Consider the following 17579-nt stretch of genomic DNA (forward strand, 5'->3'; position numbering starts at 1 on the left):
AAATAAATATATATATATATATATATATATATATATATATATATATATATATATTCATGAATTACTGAATTGTAAATAAAATGTGGCCATCAGATATTTTAATGATTAGCTGCAATTGATTAAATTAATTGAGTTAAATATTGAAAATAATAAAAAAAAAGAGCAGGGTCTAAAGAACTATAATGAACATGGTCGCACTTGAATTAAGCTTTCAATATTTAATTCACATTGTAGTTCCATCGTCTTTGTCACTGAACGGCGCAAGAAAATAATTGCCATCCAAATTGTCAAATTCCCAAACCCAAAATTCACTGGCCAGAGAAAAATCTCTTTTCTCCTTCTCCACTAGAATTTGAGAAGTGGAAAATCCATTATTTCTTTTTGGAGTTCTCAAATAGAAAACGACTCTCCTGTTCACTCTTACTGTCACTTATATATCATCACCAACCTTTTGTTTTTGGCTCTACTTCCTCTCCTCTATCATAAACCTCAAGTGGGTTTTTGTTGTTTGGCTAATTCATTCCCTCTGAAGCTCGGAATTTGCGCTATAACAAATGGGTTGTTAGCGTTTTGCTTGTTCTTCAATTGGGTTTGTGACGTTTGTCAGCAAATTGTTGTCTTGGACTGGTTTTCATTATCATTTTGGTTAGATCGTCTTTTGTGTCTCTGCATGTGTGTTTAAGAGGGGAAGGGAGAGAGAGAGAGAGAGAGAGAGAGAGAGAGAGAGAGAGAGAGGAAGAGATTAGAGTAGAAGAAGATGTTGAACTTCAGGGAGATTGGGACTAAGAAAACATTGGTGGGTCTTGGTTTGGGGCAGTTTCTTTCACTGCTCATCACTTCTACTGGATTTTCATCCTCTGAACTTGCCAGAAGAGGTTATCTATCTATCTTATAAGTATATTTTTATAAGTATTTTGTAATTGGTATGTTGTTCTTTCTAATTGCTGTAATTAAGTTTAGTTAACTAATTATTGAAACTAGTAAGGTGTTTTTTTTTCCTATCATTTTTGTTTGATTGTTAACTGTTAAGCATTTATTTCAAGAAAAATAAGTGTATTGGTGAATGATTTTAAAGTGGCGGTTGTATTGCTCCTGTTTCTTGTCAATGCATGCAAGAATACGGAATTTATGTTTTTGTTACTTTTAGGTTTTGGTTTTACTAAGTAATTATAGAATTTTCAAAGAGAGTTTAAATTAAGTGAATTGGTTTTGGGATTAAGGCTTAGTTGTTGTTAGTCTTTTACCTCAATATTCTGTGTGGAACCTACTAGCCCTTACTTGGTTTTTCAAGTGATCTTGTGGAAAGGAGTTCTTTTCTAGTCCCAAAGCAAAAAGGAGGAGAAAATTAAGGAAAATAAAAAAAAAATGGTTAATTTATTGATTGTTAAAATTTGGGCCTATAAAAGGAAGGAATTTGGAATTATAAATACATTTAGAATTTAATTATGCACATTCCCCACTGGCACTTCTTATTTCTCCTGATTTCTGAGTTTCTTTTTCATTCCATCAATAAATGTGACTGATTGTATATTGTAACTTGATTGTCTGTATATTGCTTTTGCAATGCAGGAATTAATGCACCAACTTCTCAGTCTTTTCTGAACTATGTGCTCTTGGCCATTGTATATGGAAGTATTATGCTATTTCGGAAGAAAGCGCTTAAGGTGGCTTTATATGCTTCATTATTTGCTTTTGCTTCTGTATTTTTCCCTCCTTGTTTTAGTGATTTCTGTGGTTATTGTAGACTTTTATTGGAACGGTATCAAATTTCGATTTATTAGAGATTTTATGCAGCTGAATGGTGTGAATTAGAAAGCAATGTACTCATAGGCTGCCTGTTGTTAGGTTGTGAGCATTTGATGAATGAGTGCGGGAAAGCAGGGAACCCAAAGAATCAAGGAAATTCCTATTAGTCGCCCATGGTGGTGATGAGTTCCTCATGAATAATTTTTTATTTTTTTAAAAAATATTTCTATGCTTGAGATGTAAACTAGGCTGGAGTGATGGTGTAGGAGTGAATGTGCAGAATTTATTAATTCAGTGCCCTTTAATGGGTGTCTCACTTTCTCTGTTTCATGTGTGTAACTTACCTTATCTGGTTATGGATTTTTTTTTTGCAGGCAAAATGGTACTACTATGTAATCCTGGCAATAGTGGATGTAGAGGCCAACTTTCTTGGTAAATGCTTCTAATAGTAGAGATGTCTATCTGCATATGTTGGTCACCTGTTTCTCACATTGTTGCTTTCGGCCTTGAGGCTGAACTTTCAAATCACATAAAAAATTCAGTTGTATGTTCATTATCATTATTGAAGCAGAAACAGGAAATTGTGATTCCAATTTTAGGCATTTAATTTGATCTTCATTCCATGGGCAGTGGTGAAGGCCTATCAGTACACATCTCTTACAAGTGTCATGCTGCTGGATTGTTGGTCAATTCCATCTGTTATGTTTCTTACCTGGCTTTTCTTGCATACAAAGTATAGATTCAAGAAGATTTCTGGAGTAGTAGTTTGTGTTGCTGGACTGGTCTTGGTTGTTTTTTCTGATGTTCATGCAGGTGACCGATCAGGTAAACATATTTTCTTCAATAAGTTCTCCATGATTTAGTCCTGGTCTCTTAATTGGTTTAATGGTTTTTTTGTCAATGTGTTTGCCTGTTCTATTGCCTCGAGTCATTAAATTAAGGCTCAATTTGTTTCACAAAGATATTTTTCCAGAGAACATTTTCTTTATTCTCTAGTGTTCTGTAGACTGGTTTTCACTTGTGCAATCACTAGTCCATTCCCTTGGGTTTAGCAATTGGGCATTGTACTACTTTTTTCCTTCCCTGAAGAAATTATAGCAAAAGAGACAGCACTGGTTAAGCCCGGTGATGGAAGACATGTAACAAATGAAAATTTACACAATACAATAAAATCCCACCCATTACTAGATAGAAGCTAGGACCACATGAACTCCTAAAAGTATTCATTACCTTTTTTTTTTTTCTTGATTATTTTTTAAGAGAATATATATGCTGCACATATTTACTAGTTTTCAAACTCCCAGACACAGAAACAGTCATCTATTTTCATCAGGTAAACATTTTTTTGAAGGAGAAATGATTTGAATAATAGAAATGAAAAATGTAGGGAAAAAAAATGAAGCACTGTTTTTCTCAAGTAAACAAAACTTTAAATGATAACTAGTTAATGGTTTTTCCTGGAAATCTCTAAAGAAAAATTTGGGTTGCAATTAGTTTCTTATTTTTAGGGGTTAAGCTGTTATAGTTTAAATTTTGCTAATTACGAAGTACTTCTTCAATTTTTTTTTTTTAATTTATGTAGTTAACTTCTTTGAAACTTTTCTAAATTGGAAACTTGAGGCCACAAATTTTTAATTGCCTTTATTTAGGATGTAACAGATATATCACTTCATATTCTGGTATGTATTTCTTGGTACAGACATAATACAAGTTCTAAAATGAATATATACTTAACAAGTTATTTATGCTTGTAGGGGGGAGCAATCCTCGTAAAGGGGATTCTCTCGTTATTGCTGGTGCAACGCTGTATGCTGTTAGTAATGTCAGTGAGGTAAGCTAATTTGGATGTTTTCTAGGTTTGCAGGCATTTCATGACATTTTGTTCTTCTTATGGTTGTGCAGTGAATTTTCTCTTTTTCTCTATTGCCTATTTTGACTTCCCAAAAAGTCAGCCCCAGCCCTGGGTCAGCGTGGAATGTAGGGGATTGCTCTAGATAATGCCTCTTTTTGCTTTTTTCCCTACCACTTTTTCTTTAGCTTTATTCATAGAAGTGTGAAAAGGAGTGAGAAGGGGGAAAAGCAGACTTAAGATGACGTGGAGGGAGGTGGTTTCAAAAGACTTAATAGTTTTGGATATTGATGTGGAGTTGGTGTCTAACAGAGTTGAATGGCTAAAAAGGATCTATATAGCCGACCCCAACTAGTTTGGGATTAGGGCTTAGTTGTTTTTGTTATATTAACTAATCTAATGTTTAGTAATTTATAAGAAAATTGCAAATTCTTTTTCTCGTCTAACAAACTTATCAAACTACATATAAGTGGGTAAAAGTATTAAAAAACAATGATTGCTCAACTCTTAAAGCACTCATTGAACAGCCTTCTTTGACTATTTATGAATCTTTTACACACACATTTTAAAGGATAGTGATATTGCCAAACTTTAGGTATAGTGCAAGGATATTTTGGATATTTGAATTGACAAAAGTACCACATTGTCACGGGTCTAGTATCAGCACTCATTTGGGACTGTATCCCTATGGTACTAAGCTTGAACTTTTTGAAGGCAAGTCAACCAAGTTAATCTCACAATAATATGTGGATCAAAATGAGTATATTAGCATGGGCCTTTGGCAAGCCAATTGGGAAATACTTTACAAGCATTGCATACAAGCAAGCATCACAATATAATAAGCACGCCAAATAAGGAGGTAAGAATATTCAATGAGTGGTTTACTTCAGTTATTCATATAGTATAATTAATACAATGGGACAGATAATCCTCACATCACTTGTAGGCAGGGGGAAAACCTACAAGGAGTAAAGGGACAGAGACTCGACAGATTTGGTGGCTAGCTGGGCGTAACAATGGCTAACTAGTCATTTCCCCTAAAGAGCGTTAGGGATATAATTGGATGCAGTAGAAGGAGATATCACTATGCTTGAGTCATCACACTCCTAAAATTACATATATAGAAATAAATACAAATACATGGATATTCCCTTATTTAGTCCCTAAAATTTATATTTTACTACTCAAATTTTCTACCTCTTGACATTCTCCCCATTCAAACGGTCGATGTCCCTGTCGACTGATCTTGTAATAACTTCTCAGTCTTTTTTGTGTATGTGGTTGTAGAATACGCGATGAAATGCTACATCATTAAAAATCCTCACTAAGAAAAACCCAATGAAAAAACCTTAATAAAGAAAAAAAGAGTGCAGTGCGTATTTATGAAACTGTGCTTGTAAGAACTCTTCAATCTTCTGCTTGTATGGTTGGAGGTCTATTTCCTTCTCCCAATTAGTTTCTTCTGCACTCAAACCCTTTCATTTGACAAAGTACTTCTTATACGGCTAACGCTTGGTGATTTTGACAACACGCTCTGCCAACATCTCTTTTATTCCTTGGTTGATTGGTGGTGTGTGAGTGAAAGCTGATTTGGAAAATTTGTTGCGGTTGGGATCTATCTCATCTGCATGATATGAGTTCAATCTGCTGATATGGAAAACTGGGTGAATCTTCATCTATTCTGGTGGTTCCACTCTATAAGCAACTTGGCCAACTCTAGCAATTAGTGTTGACCTTTTGTACTTGCGAACTAGTCTTTTGTTTCGATTGCGAAGGAATCGGAGTTGATCTGGTAGCAACTTCATCATGCCTAGTTCTTCAATTGCAAATTCTTGTAGCCTTCAATTCTTGTCTGCCCATTTCATGATGTGTCTGGATGATTTTTCTAATTGGGCTCTTGCAATCTCTGCATTTTGCTTTCACTCATTCGTAAAGTGGTATGCTTTGGGATTTTTACTTGTGTAAGGACCATCCAGAATATGAGGTGCTAAAGGCTGTTAGCCTGTAACAATATCAAAAGGACTTTTGTTAATAGTAGAGCTCTTTAAAGAATTAAAACAAAATTGTGCCATAAGTATTCCTCTGGCAGCCCATTAAATCTCTCTGTTTGGTCATCTATTTGAGGATGAAAACTTGTTGAAACATCTAGCCTAGAGCCTGAAAGGCAGAATAGTTCTGACCATAATGATCCTACAATTTTGTTTTAATTCTTTGAAAAGCTCTGCTATTAATAAAAGTCCTTTTGAGATTGTTAGAGATCATTCTTTGGATGATCCTTACACAGGTAGGAATCTCAAAGCATACCACTTCACAAAGGAGTGGAAGCAAAATGCACAGATTATAAGAGTCCAATTAGAAAAAACATCCAGGTAAATGAAGAAATGGGTGGATGAGAATCGAAGGCTATAAGAATTTGCAGTTGGAGATCTAGTCATGGCGAAGCTGCTACCAAATCAACTCCGATTCTTCTGCAATCGAGACAAGAGACTAATTCGCAAGTATGAAGGGCCAATACCAGTTGTTGCTAGAGTTGGCCAAGTTGCTCATAACGTGGAGTATCAAAATGGATGAAGATTCACCCAATTTTTTATGTCAGCAAATTGAAGCCATATCATGAAAATGAGACAGATCTCAGCCATAGTAGATATTTTAGACTAGCTTTTACCTGCACACCACTAGTCAATCAAGGAGTAGAAGAGATCCTAGCAGAGCGAGTTGTCAAAATCACTAAGCGTTAGCCGTACAAAGAGTACCTCGTCAAATGTAAGGGTTTGAATGCAGAAGAGACTAATTGGGAGAAGAAAACAGACCTCCAACCACACAAGTAGAAGATTGAAGAGTTCTTGCAAGCTCAGTCCCATCTGTAAATATGCACTGCGCTCTTTTTTTCCTTCACCAAGGTTTTTCCCCTCTAGGTTTTTCTTGGTAAAGGTTTTTAATGAGATAATATTCATTGCGTATTCTACAGCCAGATGCACAAAGAAATTGAGCAGTTATGACAAGCTCAGTCGATGAGGACATTGATAGTTTAAATGGAGGAGAATGTCAAAGGGTAGGAAGTTTGGGCAATAAAATATAAATTTTAGGGACTAAAGGAGGAATATTCATGTATTTTGCATTTATTTCTATTTATGTAATTTTAGGGGTGTGATAGCTCAAGTATAGTGATATATCCTTTTGCTGCACTCAGTTGTGTCCCCAACGCTCTTTAGGGGGAGTGACTAGTTGGCCATTGTTGGGCCAGCCAGCTATCGTGTCCATCAAGCTCCTGTCTCTTTACTCTTTGTAGGTTCCTCCCCTGCCTATAAGTGATGTGAGGATTATTTGTCCCATTGTATTGATTATGCTATATGAATGAATGAAGTAGACCGTTCATTAAATGTTCTTGCCTCCGTATTTGCAATGCTTATTATGTTGTGCTTGTATGCAATGTTTGTAATATGTTTCTCAATTGGCTTGCCAAAGCCTCATGCTAATATATTTGTTTTGATCCTCATAATCATTATCAATTAAACTTTTTTCCTTGTACTTTCCTTTTCTGTTTTATTTCCGTAAATATATATATATATATATTTTTTCATAACCCATCTTTTCAATTTATAGTAAAAAAATAATATGTTTTACTTGAATCCATATTATATACAGTATAAGGTCAACCATTATAGTCAGGAATTAGAAGTAGATGCCAAAGGAGGCTCAGTTTGATTGCACCTATTACTAGAGAATAATACATGTCCTTAGTGCTTTTGGAGTTCTCTGGCTGGTAAAGCTTTTTGATTTTTCTTTGGTCATAGGTTGGCAAGCCTTTGGAGGCCGTAAAATCTAATGCAAGTTGAAGGTGAGACAGGCTCTAGTGGGGTAACATCTCCTGAACAGGAGACAGTCTGCTTTAATTTTCAACTTGACATTATGAGGAGTCTAATTTACTGGGTGGGTCAGTAGATGGCACAAGCATTGTTTAGTTCTTATTGATGACTGAGCTTTGTGGCAAACTAATATATGATTTTAGTAGGTCCATCATAAATGTAGCATTAACAAATGATTTCATAACAATTTTGTGCAAACAACAAACGCAAAATTGAAGAGTCTAGAAAAATAATAACTTTTCTCTTTCAAAGAAATTGCCAGAATCCTAAAGTACTTTCCTTGAGTTGCTTTTGCCTTATGTCAAAGTGAGGGATGAGATCTGCACTTGCAGCAAAAAAAAGAAGAGGACAAGAAGTACATGCTTTTGTACCTGTAAGGTCATTATTGTTAAGTTATGGTTGATAATGGCTGTTAGGGTCATTACAGTTGCATGTTTTTCTCTGTTATTTATTGCAGTTAACAGCTGTTATTTGAATTTCTTCTCGAGCTTACACACACATATAACCTTTCCTTTTCTTTCATGTCTCTCTATTTGTCCCTTCTTTAGACTAGGAGCCCTGTATTGATGTTCCATACCATTGTAGGGGAACAACCATGTAATACCAAATTCAGGTAGGATGAAAAGAAAATTCTACAGAAGAATTGTTTCCAATTTCTGGGAATTCTGCTGCATGTTGTTCTAACTTCCATGTTGCTTCTGTTTGGAACTGTTATGTAATAAGCTACTTACAGGGAACCGTGAGGTAGAGAGAAAGAGAGCTCTAATATACCTAAAAGTAACTTGTAATAAAGAGAGCTCTAATATACCTAAAAGTAATAACTTGTAATAAAGAGAGCTCTAATATACCTAAAAGTAACTTGCAATACTTCTTAATTAGTCACTTACTTGAAATTTAAAATTGAAAATGGTTATCAGGTATTATAGATTTGAAAGATTCTTTGGTTATGAATTTGAAAATTTTTACTTTCTCTGACTAGTAAAATTCATTGATTTTTATTGATCATGATAATTAAGGCTACAATGAACCCAATGGGGGCTTAAATTAATATGTTTTAATGACTGGAACTTAGCTATATTGCATGCATGCAAATTGTTTGTCTTAGTTGTTTTTTCTTTTTAAATGTTGTGCAGGAGTTTCTTGTGAAGAATGCAGATAGAATTGAACTCATGTCTCTGCTGGGGTTTTTTGGTGCAATAATTAGTGCTATCCAAATGTATCCTTAAGTTGGTGCTTGTTTGTTACAAGGACTAACACTTCTAGTGATGGTGTGCTCTTATTACTCTTAGTTAAATTAATGATTCATTCTTAAACTGATAGTTTTTTGAAACTTAATAATATAGTGAACTCTTCTTTTTTTGGGCACAGCTTGGTGCCCTTTAATGCTGATTTGTTGTCTTTGCTTATTGAGGGGAAAAAAGCCAAGAAAAAAAAAAAAAAAAGAGCATCGTGTTTTCTGATGTTTCTTGAATTGGTTTATTATGCTATCTCATTGTGTCAATTTGTGCCCCTTAATGACATCTCAACAGAAGCATTCTTGAGCGCAATGAGCTTAAATCTATTCACTGGTCAGCTGGGGCTGTAAGTTTCTTATCCTTTTTTTTTCCTCACTACTCTTTGGAAGTATGGGAATCATAATTTTGTTATTTTTGTCATCATCTTCAATTTGCAATCTAATTGAATAGTGGCTAGATGGCTTCTGCTTGATATATCTATGTGGATATCATATTTGCAACTGATTCCTGCTTGTATGATAAAGAAGCTTTAGGAAAGCATGAAAGAATGAGTTCTAAAATATAGAGCTATGATATATTATGCGGACAAAATGTTTCTCCATTCAGTTGACATAATTTTACCTTTGGTTATTGAACTTGTCAATTATTTTAGCATGGTCACTAATCCTCAATATGTATAAGCAAAATCATTCAACTTTAATTCTCTTTTAATAAGGGCTATCACTAGATTTTGGTAGAATTTTAATGAGATTTTTGACATGATAACAAGTAAAATTTTCTAATATACTTCTAACAATTGATAATAGTTTATGATCTCTCAATTCACATATAAAAAATTGGGCTAAATTCACTACAAGTTTTGGCATTAGTGACCTTATTGAAACAAAATCAAAGTCAAGTCATTTTGTTGATGATAAAAGAAACTAATGACTGATGTTGAAATTTAGTAATGAATTCCATGACTATAAAACCTAGTATTAAGAAAAGGGATAAATTCTGGCAAAAAAAAGGGATAAAACCTCAGACCAAAGAAAACAAAATGAATAAAAAGAAATAAAATCTTGGATTAGTCCCAAACTAATCCTTGTTGGATACACAAGTCCCTCTACTTTATCTGCCGTCAACTTCCTCTTATTTTCTGTATAAATAATCTTTCCTTGTAATTCCCACAGGTCCCCACTTATGGACATGAGAAGGGAAACAGGAAAAGAAAAGAGAAAAGAAAATCCACTAATACTATCGCATGTAGCGTGATTAACTTTTGATAGAAATTATGTGGGACTATCTTCATGTTTCTAGTTTTATAAGTTCTCGAGACAAGTTCAACTTCAGCTGTTATTACTAATTAAGAAAAGAAAAGAAAATCCACTGAAGTTGTGATGATTTGTCAGATGAAGCATAATACTATGCCTTTTAATTTTCAGCATATAGAAAAGTTTGAGAATGAGCATTGCTCATTATGTTATCAACTTTAATTTAACTTGATTTCTTTACGCAACTGTTTTCAGGCTCTTCCATTTGTTGGATTTGCACTGGCAATGTTTCTGTTTTACTCATTTGTCCCTGTCCTGCTTAAGGTATGGATTTGAGTTACACAAGGACTTTTCCTATTAAGTTTGTAAGATGGCGTGTCATTAGGATGGCTCTTCCATTTATACATGTCAGTTATGCTTTGCTATTTGTCCAAATCTATTTTCTTTTTTGGTTAATGAGCTTGAGAATTTGTTGTTCACTTATTGTTATCGGTTATTTTTTTGCCAATTTCACCATGAAGTTATTAAGCACTCCTGTCAAAGTAACCATCATCTTTGTCCAAATTCCAATGCTTTGCATCTGGGGAATTCATAGTTTTTCCTATATTTTGAGTCAAAACAATGATGAAATTTTTGAATTTGTAATAAATATTTGGATAACTGTTGAATTCAAAATGATACTGAGGCATTCAAAGGAGAGGTGTTTGACAAAGAGCATGCTTTAAAAAATGCATGTTTCTACTCATATGAGTATCCTCATTCCTATTATTTGCAGATTAGCGGGTCAACAATGCTCAACCTGTCTTTGCTAACATCAGATATGTGGTCTGTCTTAATTCGCATCTTTGCTTATCATGATAAGGTTTGTTAGCTAACCATATTTGTGTTTATTATATATGAATTTAACTACAACCCATGTCCAAGTGTTTGTTAGCTAACAATACTTGTTTGGAACGTTCCTTGTGATGTTGATACTCTTCAGGTTGATTGGATGTACTACGTAGCATTTGCTGCTGTTGCTGTTGGGCTGGTCATTTATTCAGGGTACATAAATTTTTGCAAATCTCTTTGGTGGCTTTATCATTTTTGCTGTTGAGATGAAAGTTGTGTTCAGCACTGTTAGGCTAGGTTGTGGAAATATTTAGATGGAATGAATAACACTTATTGGATTGAACTAATAACATTTCAGCCAGCTATGGGTGCAAATGTTGGTTCAATTAAGCTCCATAAAATGTATATTTGAGGAGATAGTCAAATGTTGGGCAGAACCTGTCTGCCATGTCAATTGTCTTCTATTTCCAGCTTGCTTTGTCCTTCCATCTTTGAGGTAGCGTGCTAGTGCATATGTGCTTTTACAAACAGATGAATCTAAGAGTCCTATGTTTTAGGGAGATGGAAGAGTCTGTGGTCAAGTAGATTGCTGTTTATAAGCATGTTGTACACATGCCAAGGGCATGCAGAGGGCTTTAATTTACTGGCCATATTGCATATTATCATTTCTTGTTTATTGTGGTAGAGATCTGCTGCATGTGGTTTCATGACATCTAAAGCAAGCCATACTCTTCCAATAACATGATAAAATTTGATGAAATTCTCGACTCTTATGCTTTGCTGAAGCTCTTTATGCAAAGCTGTATTTGAAAAATGATGTTACTGGAATTTCAGTTTGACTAAAGAGTACAAAAAATGAATATAACAGCTTACCTGTTGTCTTCATTTCTTTCTTTCTTTAGTAGTCCAATGACAATTCTATTTACAGGGGTGACAAAGAGGAACAAAACCGTGCGGATGTTGCTGATGAAGAGGCTGAGCAAAGCAAACATTTTGATGAGGAGAGTGGTTCTGGGAGTCGGAGCCAAGGAACTTTAGCCGGGAGCTCAAAAACAGGGGATAGCAGCAATCAAGACCCTGCTACCACTGGCATTCGAGAAAAGCACGAAAATGAAAACAAGAATGTCGGCAAGATGCATTAGAGAAGAAATCATAGTTCAGCTTCTTTGATTATAAATTGGAAGCTTAAATTGGAAGCTCAAATGTAATGGCTGCCGCTCCATAAAGTGTGGATGTCAGCTGCTATAGAATTTCCATTCACAAATTGGGGTGAGGAGGGAATAAACTATCCTTTCCCTTACAAGCTTATTTTTTTTTCTTCACTTTATCTACATGCAACTGTTTAGAAGAACATTATTTAGATGGTTAGTTTTGAGTATTTGGTCATATTTGGTTAGTTTCAACTAACTTTGAATTTAGAAAATGAAATTGTTTTAACAAGAGCATAACACCCAGGCTCCAGCATAGAACAGAAAGAGAAGCCTCACCAGTTTGTTTAGAATTAGTGGGTAGTTGGATGTTCTGATATGGCTGAATTTGAACTATGGCTGAAAAATGTTTGCTACAGTGGTGCTTACAGCATCAGATCAGAAGCAGAAAGAGCAACATCTGAAACCTAATGCATATTTTTCCATGTTAAGGTATTTCTAATTTGTAATTTGTTGGATTTCTTGAAGCCCTGCAGGCCTGTTTGGCATTGTGATTTTGGATAAAAAAGCATTTAAAAAAAAATAATAATTTCAATTTTTTTTTTGTTATTTAAGTGTTCTTATTAAAATATTAAATTTAATTTTTAATTAATTTTAATTCTTTTTTATTAATATATTTTAAAAAATATATTTATATATATATTTTTAACAGTAGCTTGAATTGGTAAGTCCATCAGCATGACTACGTAAATTTCTTTCAGCGAGACCGTGGAAATAAACAATAGTCGTTGAATCTGCTAATTATTCAGCAGCAGCTTCACAGGTATCCTGCAAGTCAGGGGCACAAAAACTATCAACCAAGTAGAATGAGTTCTGGCTCCAAATTAATTGTGTAGACTTGTAATGCCCAGACATTTTTTTTTTCAATTTTATTATAATTTCTTAAAATGCATTATTTTGACGTAGATTATTATTTTAGATAATCTTTTCAAGTGGTTTGATATGGGAATTAAATAATTATTTTCACTGTGATTTTAATGCATAAATTTAGTTATATTTTTTACTCTTAACTCTAATTTGAGAGCTAATAACAATTAATTAAAGAAATAAACTATTTTCATGGTGATTTTAATTCATATATTTAGTTATATTTTTTACTTTTAACTCTAATTCAAGAGCTAATAACAATTAATTAAAGAAATAAACTATTCGATTCAATTTTTTTGAGCGAATCAGACCAAATTCTTTAAGATTAAAAGCCAAACCGAATTTATATATATATATATATATATATATATATATATATATATATATATATATATATATAACTAATTTCCCAATTAAATTAAATTCCTTAAAATTAAAAAGCTAAATTGAACTGATTTATCACAAAAATAAAACTAAAATTTCCAATTAAATCACTTCAGTTGATTTTTTCACTTAAAACAGAATTCTATTCACCTAAGAGAATTATATGCCTTTAGTCACTAGATTAAGAGGGTATTTAATTCACTAGTTAAATCAACTTATAATATCTAAAAATATGTTGAGCTTTTTGTTTATAATAATTTTTAAACTTATAAATTAAGCTTATAAGTTAAAAAAAGAAAAAATTGATAGGACCTAACTTTTCATTTTGGTACTTATAGATCTCATACTTATAAGCTAATTTGATAAAATATTTTACTATATTATTCTCATTTAATTTTTAAAATTTCATTATAAATTTTATTTAATATCATTTTTAGTTATTTAATAATAAACATTTATAAGTTTCTTTTTTTTTTTATCAAAAACAATAACTGCTTATCAGTACCTTATTAACATTTTAATTAAACACGTAACTGTTTAAAATTTTAAGAATCGGTGCTTATAAGTTAATTTTCATAAATTAAGCCAAACAATCTCTAAGTTAGACTACACAGATATCTATTTTATTAATATATTAGTTCAAAGGTAAACTGAATTCCTAACCACATAATTAACAACTATTTTCTTTTTATTCTAATCATATGCTGTATATCACAAAACGTTTGGACAAAAAGACTAACAGAAAGCGTCGAATATGATACAAGAAATTCAATCTCAACCTCAAAACTCAAGTTCTGAGGCTAAGAGATTATAGAGAAGTCTAAGATCTATAAACAGTTGATTTATAATTTGATTCAAGCAAGTGAGCACTCAGGAGGGAATCCTTGAGGAAAGCGTTTGGTATCAGTGCAATAGTTGTAAATCATGTAGTTTTTTTGCACCCATTTGATTCTTGCTTGGCCTGTGGTGTCCAGAGACTGTGTTAGCCATGAGTTGTTTGAGGAGCTCTTGGAGCAAGACGAGGAGCCTGAGGACCAAATGCAGGCCTGTGCATTGAAGTTTCTATAAGAAGCTGTGAAAGGTGCTTGGGTCCAATCTGTCTTCACAAGCCCACCCCTTGTGGCCCAATCATCAGCATTCCATAGGCTAGAGTATATCTGCATTGGCTGGCTCTTTGGAAATGCTATGCCATTTGATTCTAAGTTCTTGAATTCTCTAATGGGAGTCCCATCCACAAAGAAGCTAAGACAAAAGGTAGAATATATTTGTGCATTAGAAAAACTAAGCTCTCATGCTACCAACAATTATTTTTATATATGATAACTTTTTTTTTTTTTAAAGCCATCACGTGTCATTTATCAAAAGGTGTATGTTTTTCCTGTCTAATATTTTTCCTTAACAATTATTAAAAAAAAAAAACTACAACTTTATTTAATAATTCCCACAGTTAAAATTCATCATATTTTAAGATAATTCAACCAACAGCCTAAAATTCTGTGTAGTTTTATTAAATTAAACAAATAGATATCTACAATTTTATTATTTCTTCAATAATTTGAATTAAAATTTGTAAAGTAAAAATTAGAGAGTTTTTCTAATTTTTTATATGATTTTAATGGACTATTATTATTATTATTAACTTGAAAAAAAAAAAAAAAAAAAAAAAAAAAAAAAAAAAAAAAAAAATGTAAAATAAAAATAAAATAATAATAAATATAATATAATTTTTTTTTATTATTATTATTATTATATATAGATTAATTATTTGGAGGTTGAGGTTGTTTGTTGTCATCACGAAATTTGAGTCACGAAAATTGCCTTTCTATACAAGATTGGGCATATCAACTCTTTTTAGAGCCCACAATTGTGGGATATTTTGTACACTAAATTGGCTTTTTTATAGTCATATTTAGAACTCTGATATTACAAGTTTTAACTTGATAAGAGTTATGAAAAAAAAAAAAAAAAATGGCTTGGTTATAAAAAAAGACAGTTTCAAGCAGCACCAAAGGTTCTACCAATGAATGTTAGTAGGGGCAAGAGAGTAGCTCTTACATGATGCTTTGAGGATTCCAAAGGACAGAGTAGGTGTGGAAGTCCTTGGTAGGATCAAACCAGAGATAGAATTGCTGTTCTCTGTTTCCCTTACCTTGAGTGAATATATTTGTATGGAGAATATAAGGGTCTCCACTAAGATTTCCCAAGAATTCAAAATCTATCTCATCATGGGCTGACCCCAAGGAAGATAGCTGCATCATCCACCAGCAACAACAATAACATAAAATCAATTAACAAAATTATTAGCATATGGTATGTAATTCAGAGAGAATATTTATGAATTTCTCACATAGTAAGCAGTGACAGTTCCAGCAGAGTTTCCAGGCACTAGCTTGAGCTGCATATCAATTTTCCCAAATAAGTATTGGTTCTTTGATTTGAAGCCTGAACCAGAGGTTTTATCAAGAGACAACGTAAGGAGTTGGCCATTGTTCAGGATTTTTGCACGCCCATCTCCCCATGTAATGTCAAAATCTTGGTTGAAGTTTCCAGCGGAAGCTGCCACTAATAACACACCCACAAGCATAATTATTCTAATAGTTGATTTGAGACTACTTGAGAAAGTCATGATTTGGTTGGAGAAAAAATGGATAACTTATGAAGGAGAGAACAGAGGAAGAGACTTGTCAGTGATGTGCTTGGAAATGCTGGATATATATATAATGGAGAGATGAGATATGGACAAGGCAAATAATGTGGGTAGAGTTGTTGGGAAACCAATAATTTTTTTAACTTATAATTAAGCATTGGCTCTAATTATGACTCAAACGACTATAATATCTTTGCATTAAATCTCAATATTAAGCGTTGTTTGAATTAATTTTATACATATTTGAAGTAATTTATTTTTTAAAGCAATCTTAAAATCATATTTAATTTATATGCAATCTCTGTCCCGTTTTATATGTTGCTCAAATTTTTTTACAACACTGATTAAGAAAGTAATTAAATCACTTAAATTATAATAAATACTTCATAATTACTAAATTACTTTTTATCTCATCTAATTAATAGAGAGAGAAGAGGTATTAAGATTAGTTTTAAAAAATTATATAAATAATTATTGTATTTAATAGAGATAAAGAGTAAAATTAAAAAAAAAATTAATACTCAATTTTCTCCAAATGACAGATAATTATTGATAAAAATAATTTCTAGAAAACAGACAAATAAAAATGGATGGGTGGAGTATTTAAAAATTATGAGTGCTGATTATGAAAATTAATAGTGGAGTTAAAATTATGAAAATTAAATAATTGTATTATTTAAATTAATGGACTATATAATCGAGTTGAGAAGAAATTTTGCTATAAAATAACTTCACTAATAAAAAATTAATAAAAAGGGCTGAACAGTTCAAATAAAAAAAATTAAATAGTATATTTTTTAAAATAAATAAATTAAATAATTAATTTTATTAAAATATAAAAACTAAATAATAATTTTTATGAAAATTAAATAATAATTTTTTTAAAAAATAATTGGCATGGATTTATTTAATTCAAAAGATTTTTTTTTTTTAAATGGTTCTGATTTTGATGGTCTAATGATTGTTGGATACAATTTTCAAAAACTAGAAAATAAGCATGCGTGTAAGAGAGAAGTTTTAGGTTGTGGGGGGACCTGACAACTATTGGAGATTGGTTTTAAGTCTTGTCTTGCCAGTGTTTTTGGAGTCTTGCAATTGTTGTAGCCATTGAAACGTCAATGCATAGCTGTCTAATGGTTGTTTCCCATTAAGCTCTTTAAATCCACCAACTAAAATCAATCCCTTTCTTCCAACTTGATGCATGGGTGACTATCGAGTTCATAATTGTTTTATATGACCTCTTTTTTATGCATGAACAAGCTCAATTTCTTTGAAAGTTGGAACCAATTTGGTGGGTGCACTGTTCCCCACTTTTAAAGCTACAAGGAACAATCTAATAGAGTTAATCTAATTACCGATTAGGATTAAATTTTTTTGGAGTAATTCAAGATTATTTATTCATAATATGTAAGTAAATATAAGGAAATACGTCCCTAAAATAACATGAAAAAGAGAGTGAAAATGCCAGTGGGAAAACATTCTTAAATATTACTATATTGTTGAGCTTATAAGGAGGTGTTTAGTTTAACAGTTAAACATAATAAATAGTTATAGACATTCAATTAGTTGATTTGTTCTATTAAATAAACTTATCAAAATTATAGATTAATTATGAACCGGTCATAATTTTTATTAATTTTGAAATATGAGTTTTTTCTCATCGGTTAATAGCTAATTTGATTTTAATTTTTAT

General features: G+C 32.4%; 2 protein-coding genes across 2 annotated transcripts; one reads left to right on the top strand and one right to left on the bottom strand.

The window, feature by feature from the left end:
* Positions 1-258: 258 nt before the first annotated feature.
* Positions 259-12228, top strand: LOC110641166 (uncharacterized). Its single transcript, XM_021792792.2, has 11 exons — positions 259-875; positions 1570-1664; positions 2121-2178; positions 2377-2571; positions 3501-3577; positions 8595-8677; positions 8991-9042; positions 10205-10273; positions 10725-10811; positions 10932-10993; positions 11709-12228. Exons 1-11 carry the CDS (start codon positions 758-760, stop codon positions 11920-11922), a joined length of 1110 nt encoding a protein of 369 aa, XP_021648484.2. The 5' UTR covers positions 259-757; the 3' UTR covers positions 11923-12228.
* A 1612-nt stretch (positions 12229-13840) lies between these two features.
* On the bottom strand, positions 13841-15934 carry LOC110641156 (xyloglucan endotransglucosylase protein 1). Its single transcript, XM_021792777.2, has 3 exons — positions 15587-15934; positions 15295-15488; positions 13841-14481 (listed from the first exon to the last, which is right to left on the bottom strand). The coding sequence occupies exons 1-3, from the start codon at positions 15863-15865 to the stop codon at positions 14094-14096; spliced, it is 861 nt and encodes a 286-aa protein (XP_021648469.2). The 5' UTR covers positions 15866-15934; the 3' UTR covers positions 13841-14093.
* Between the last annotated feature and the right edge of the window lie 1645 nt (positions 15935-17579).

This window comes from Hevea brasiliensis, chromosome 6, assembly GCF_030052815.1.
Source record: "Hevea brasiliensis isolate MT/VB/25A 57/8 chromosome 6, ASM3005281v1, whole genome shotgun sequence".
In the NCBI taxonomy this organism is placed as follows: domain Eukaryota; kingdom Viridiplantae; phylum Streptophyta; class Magnoliopsida; order Malpighiales; family Euphorbiaceae; genus Hevea; species Hevea brasiliensis.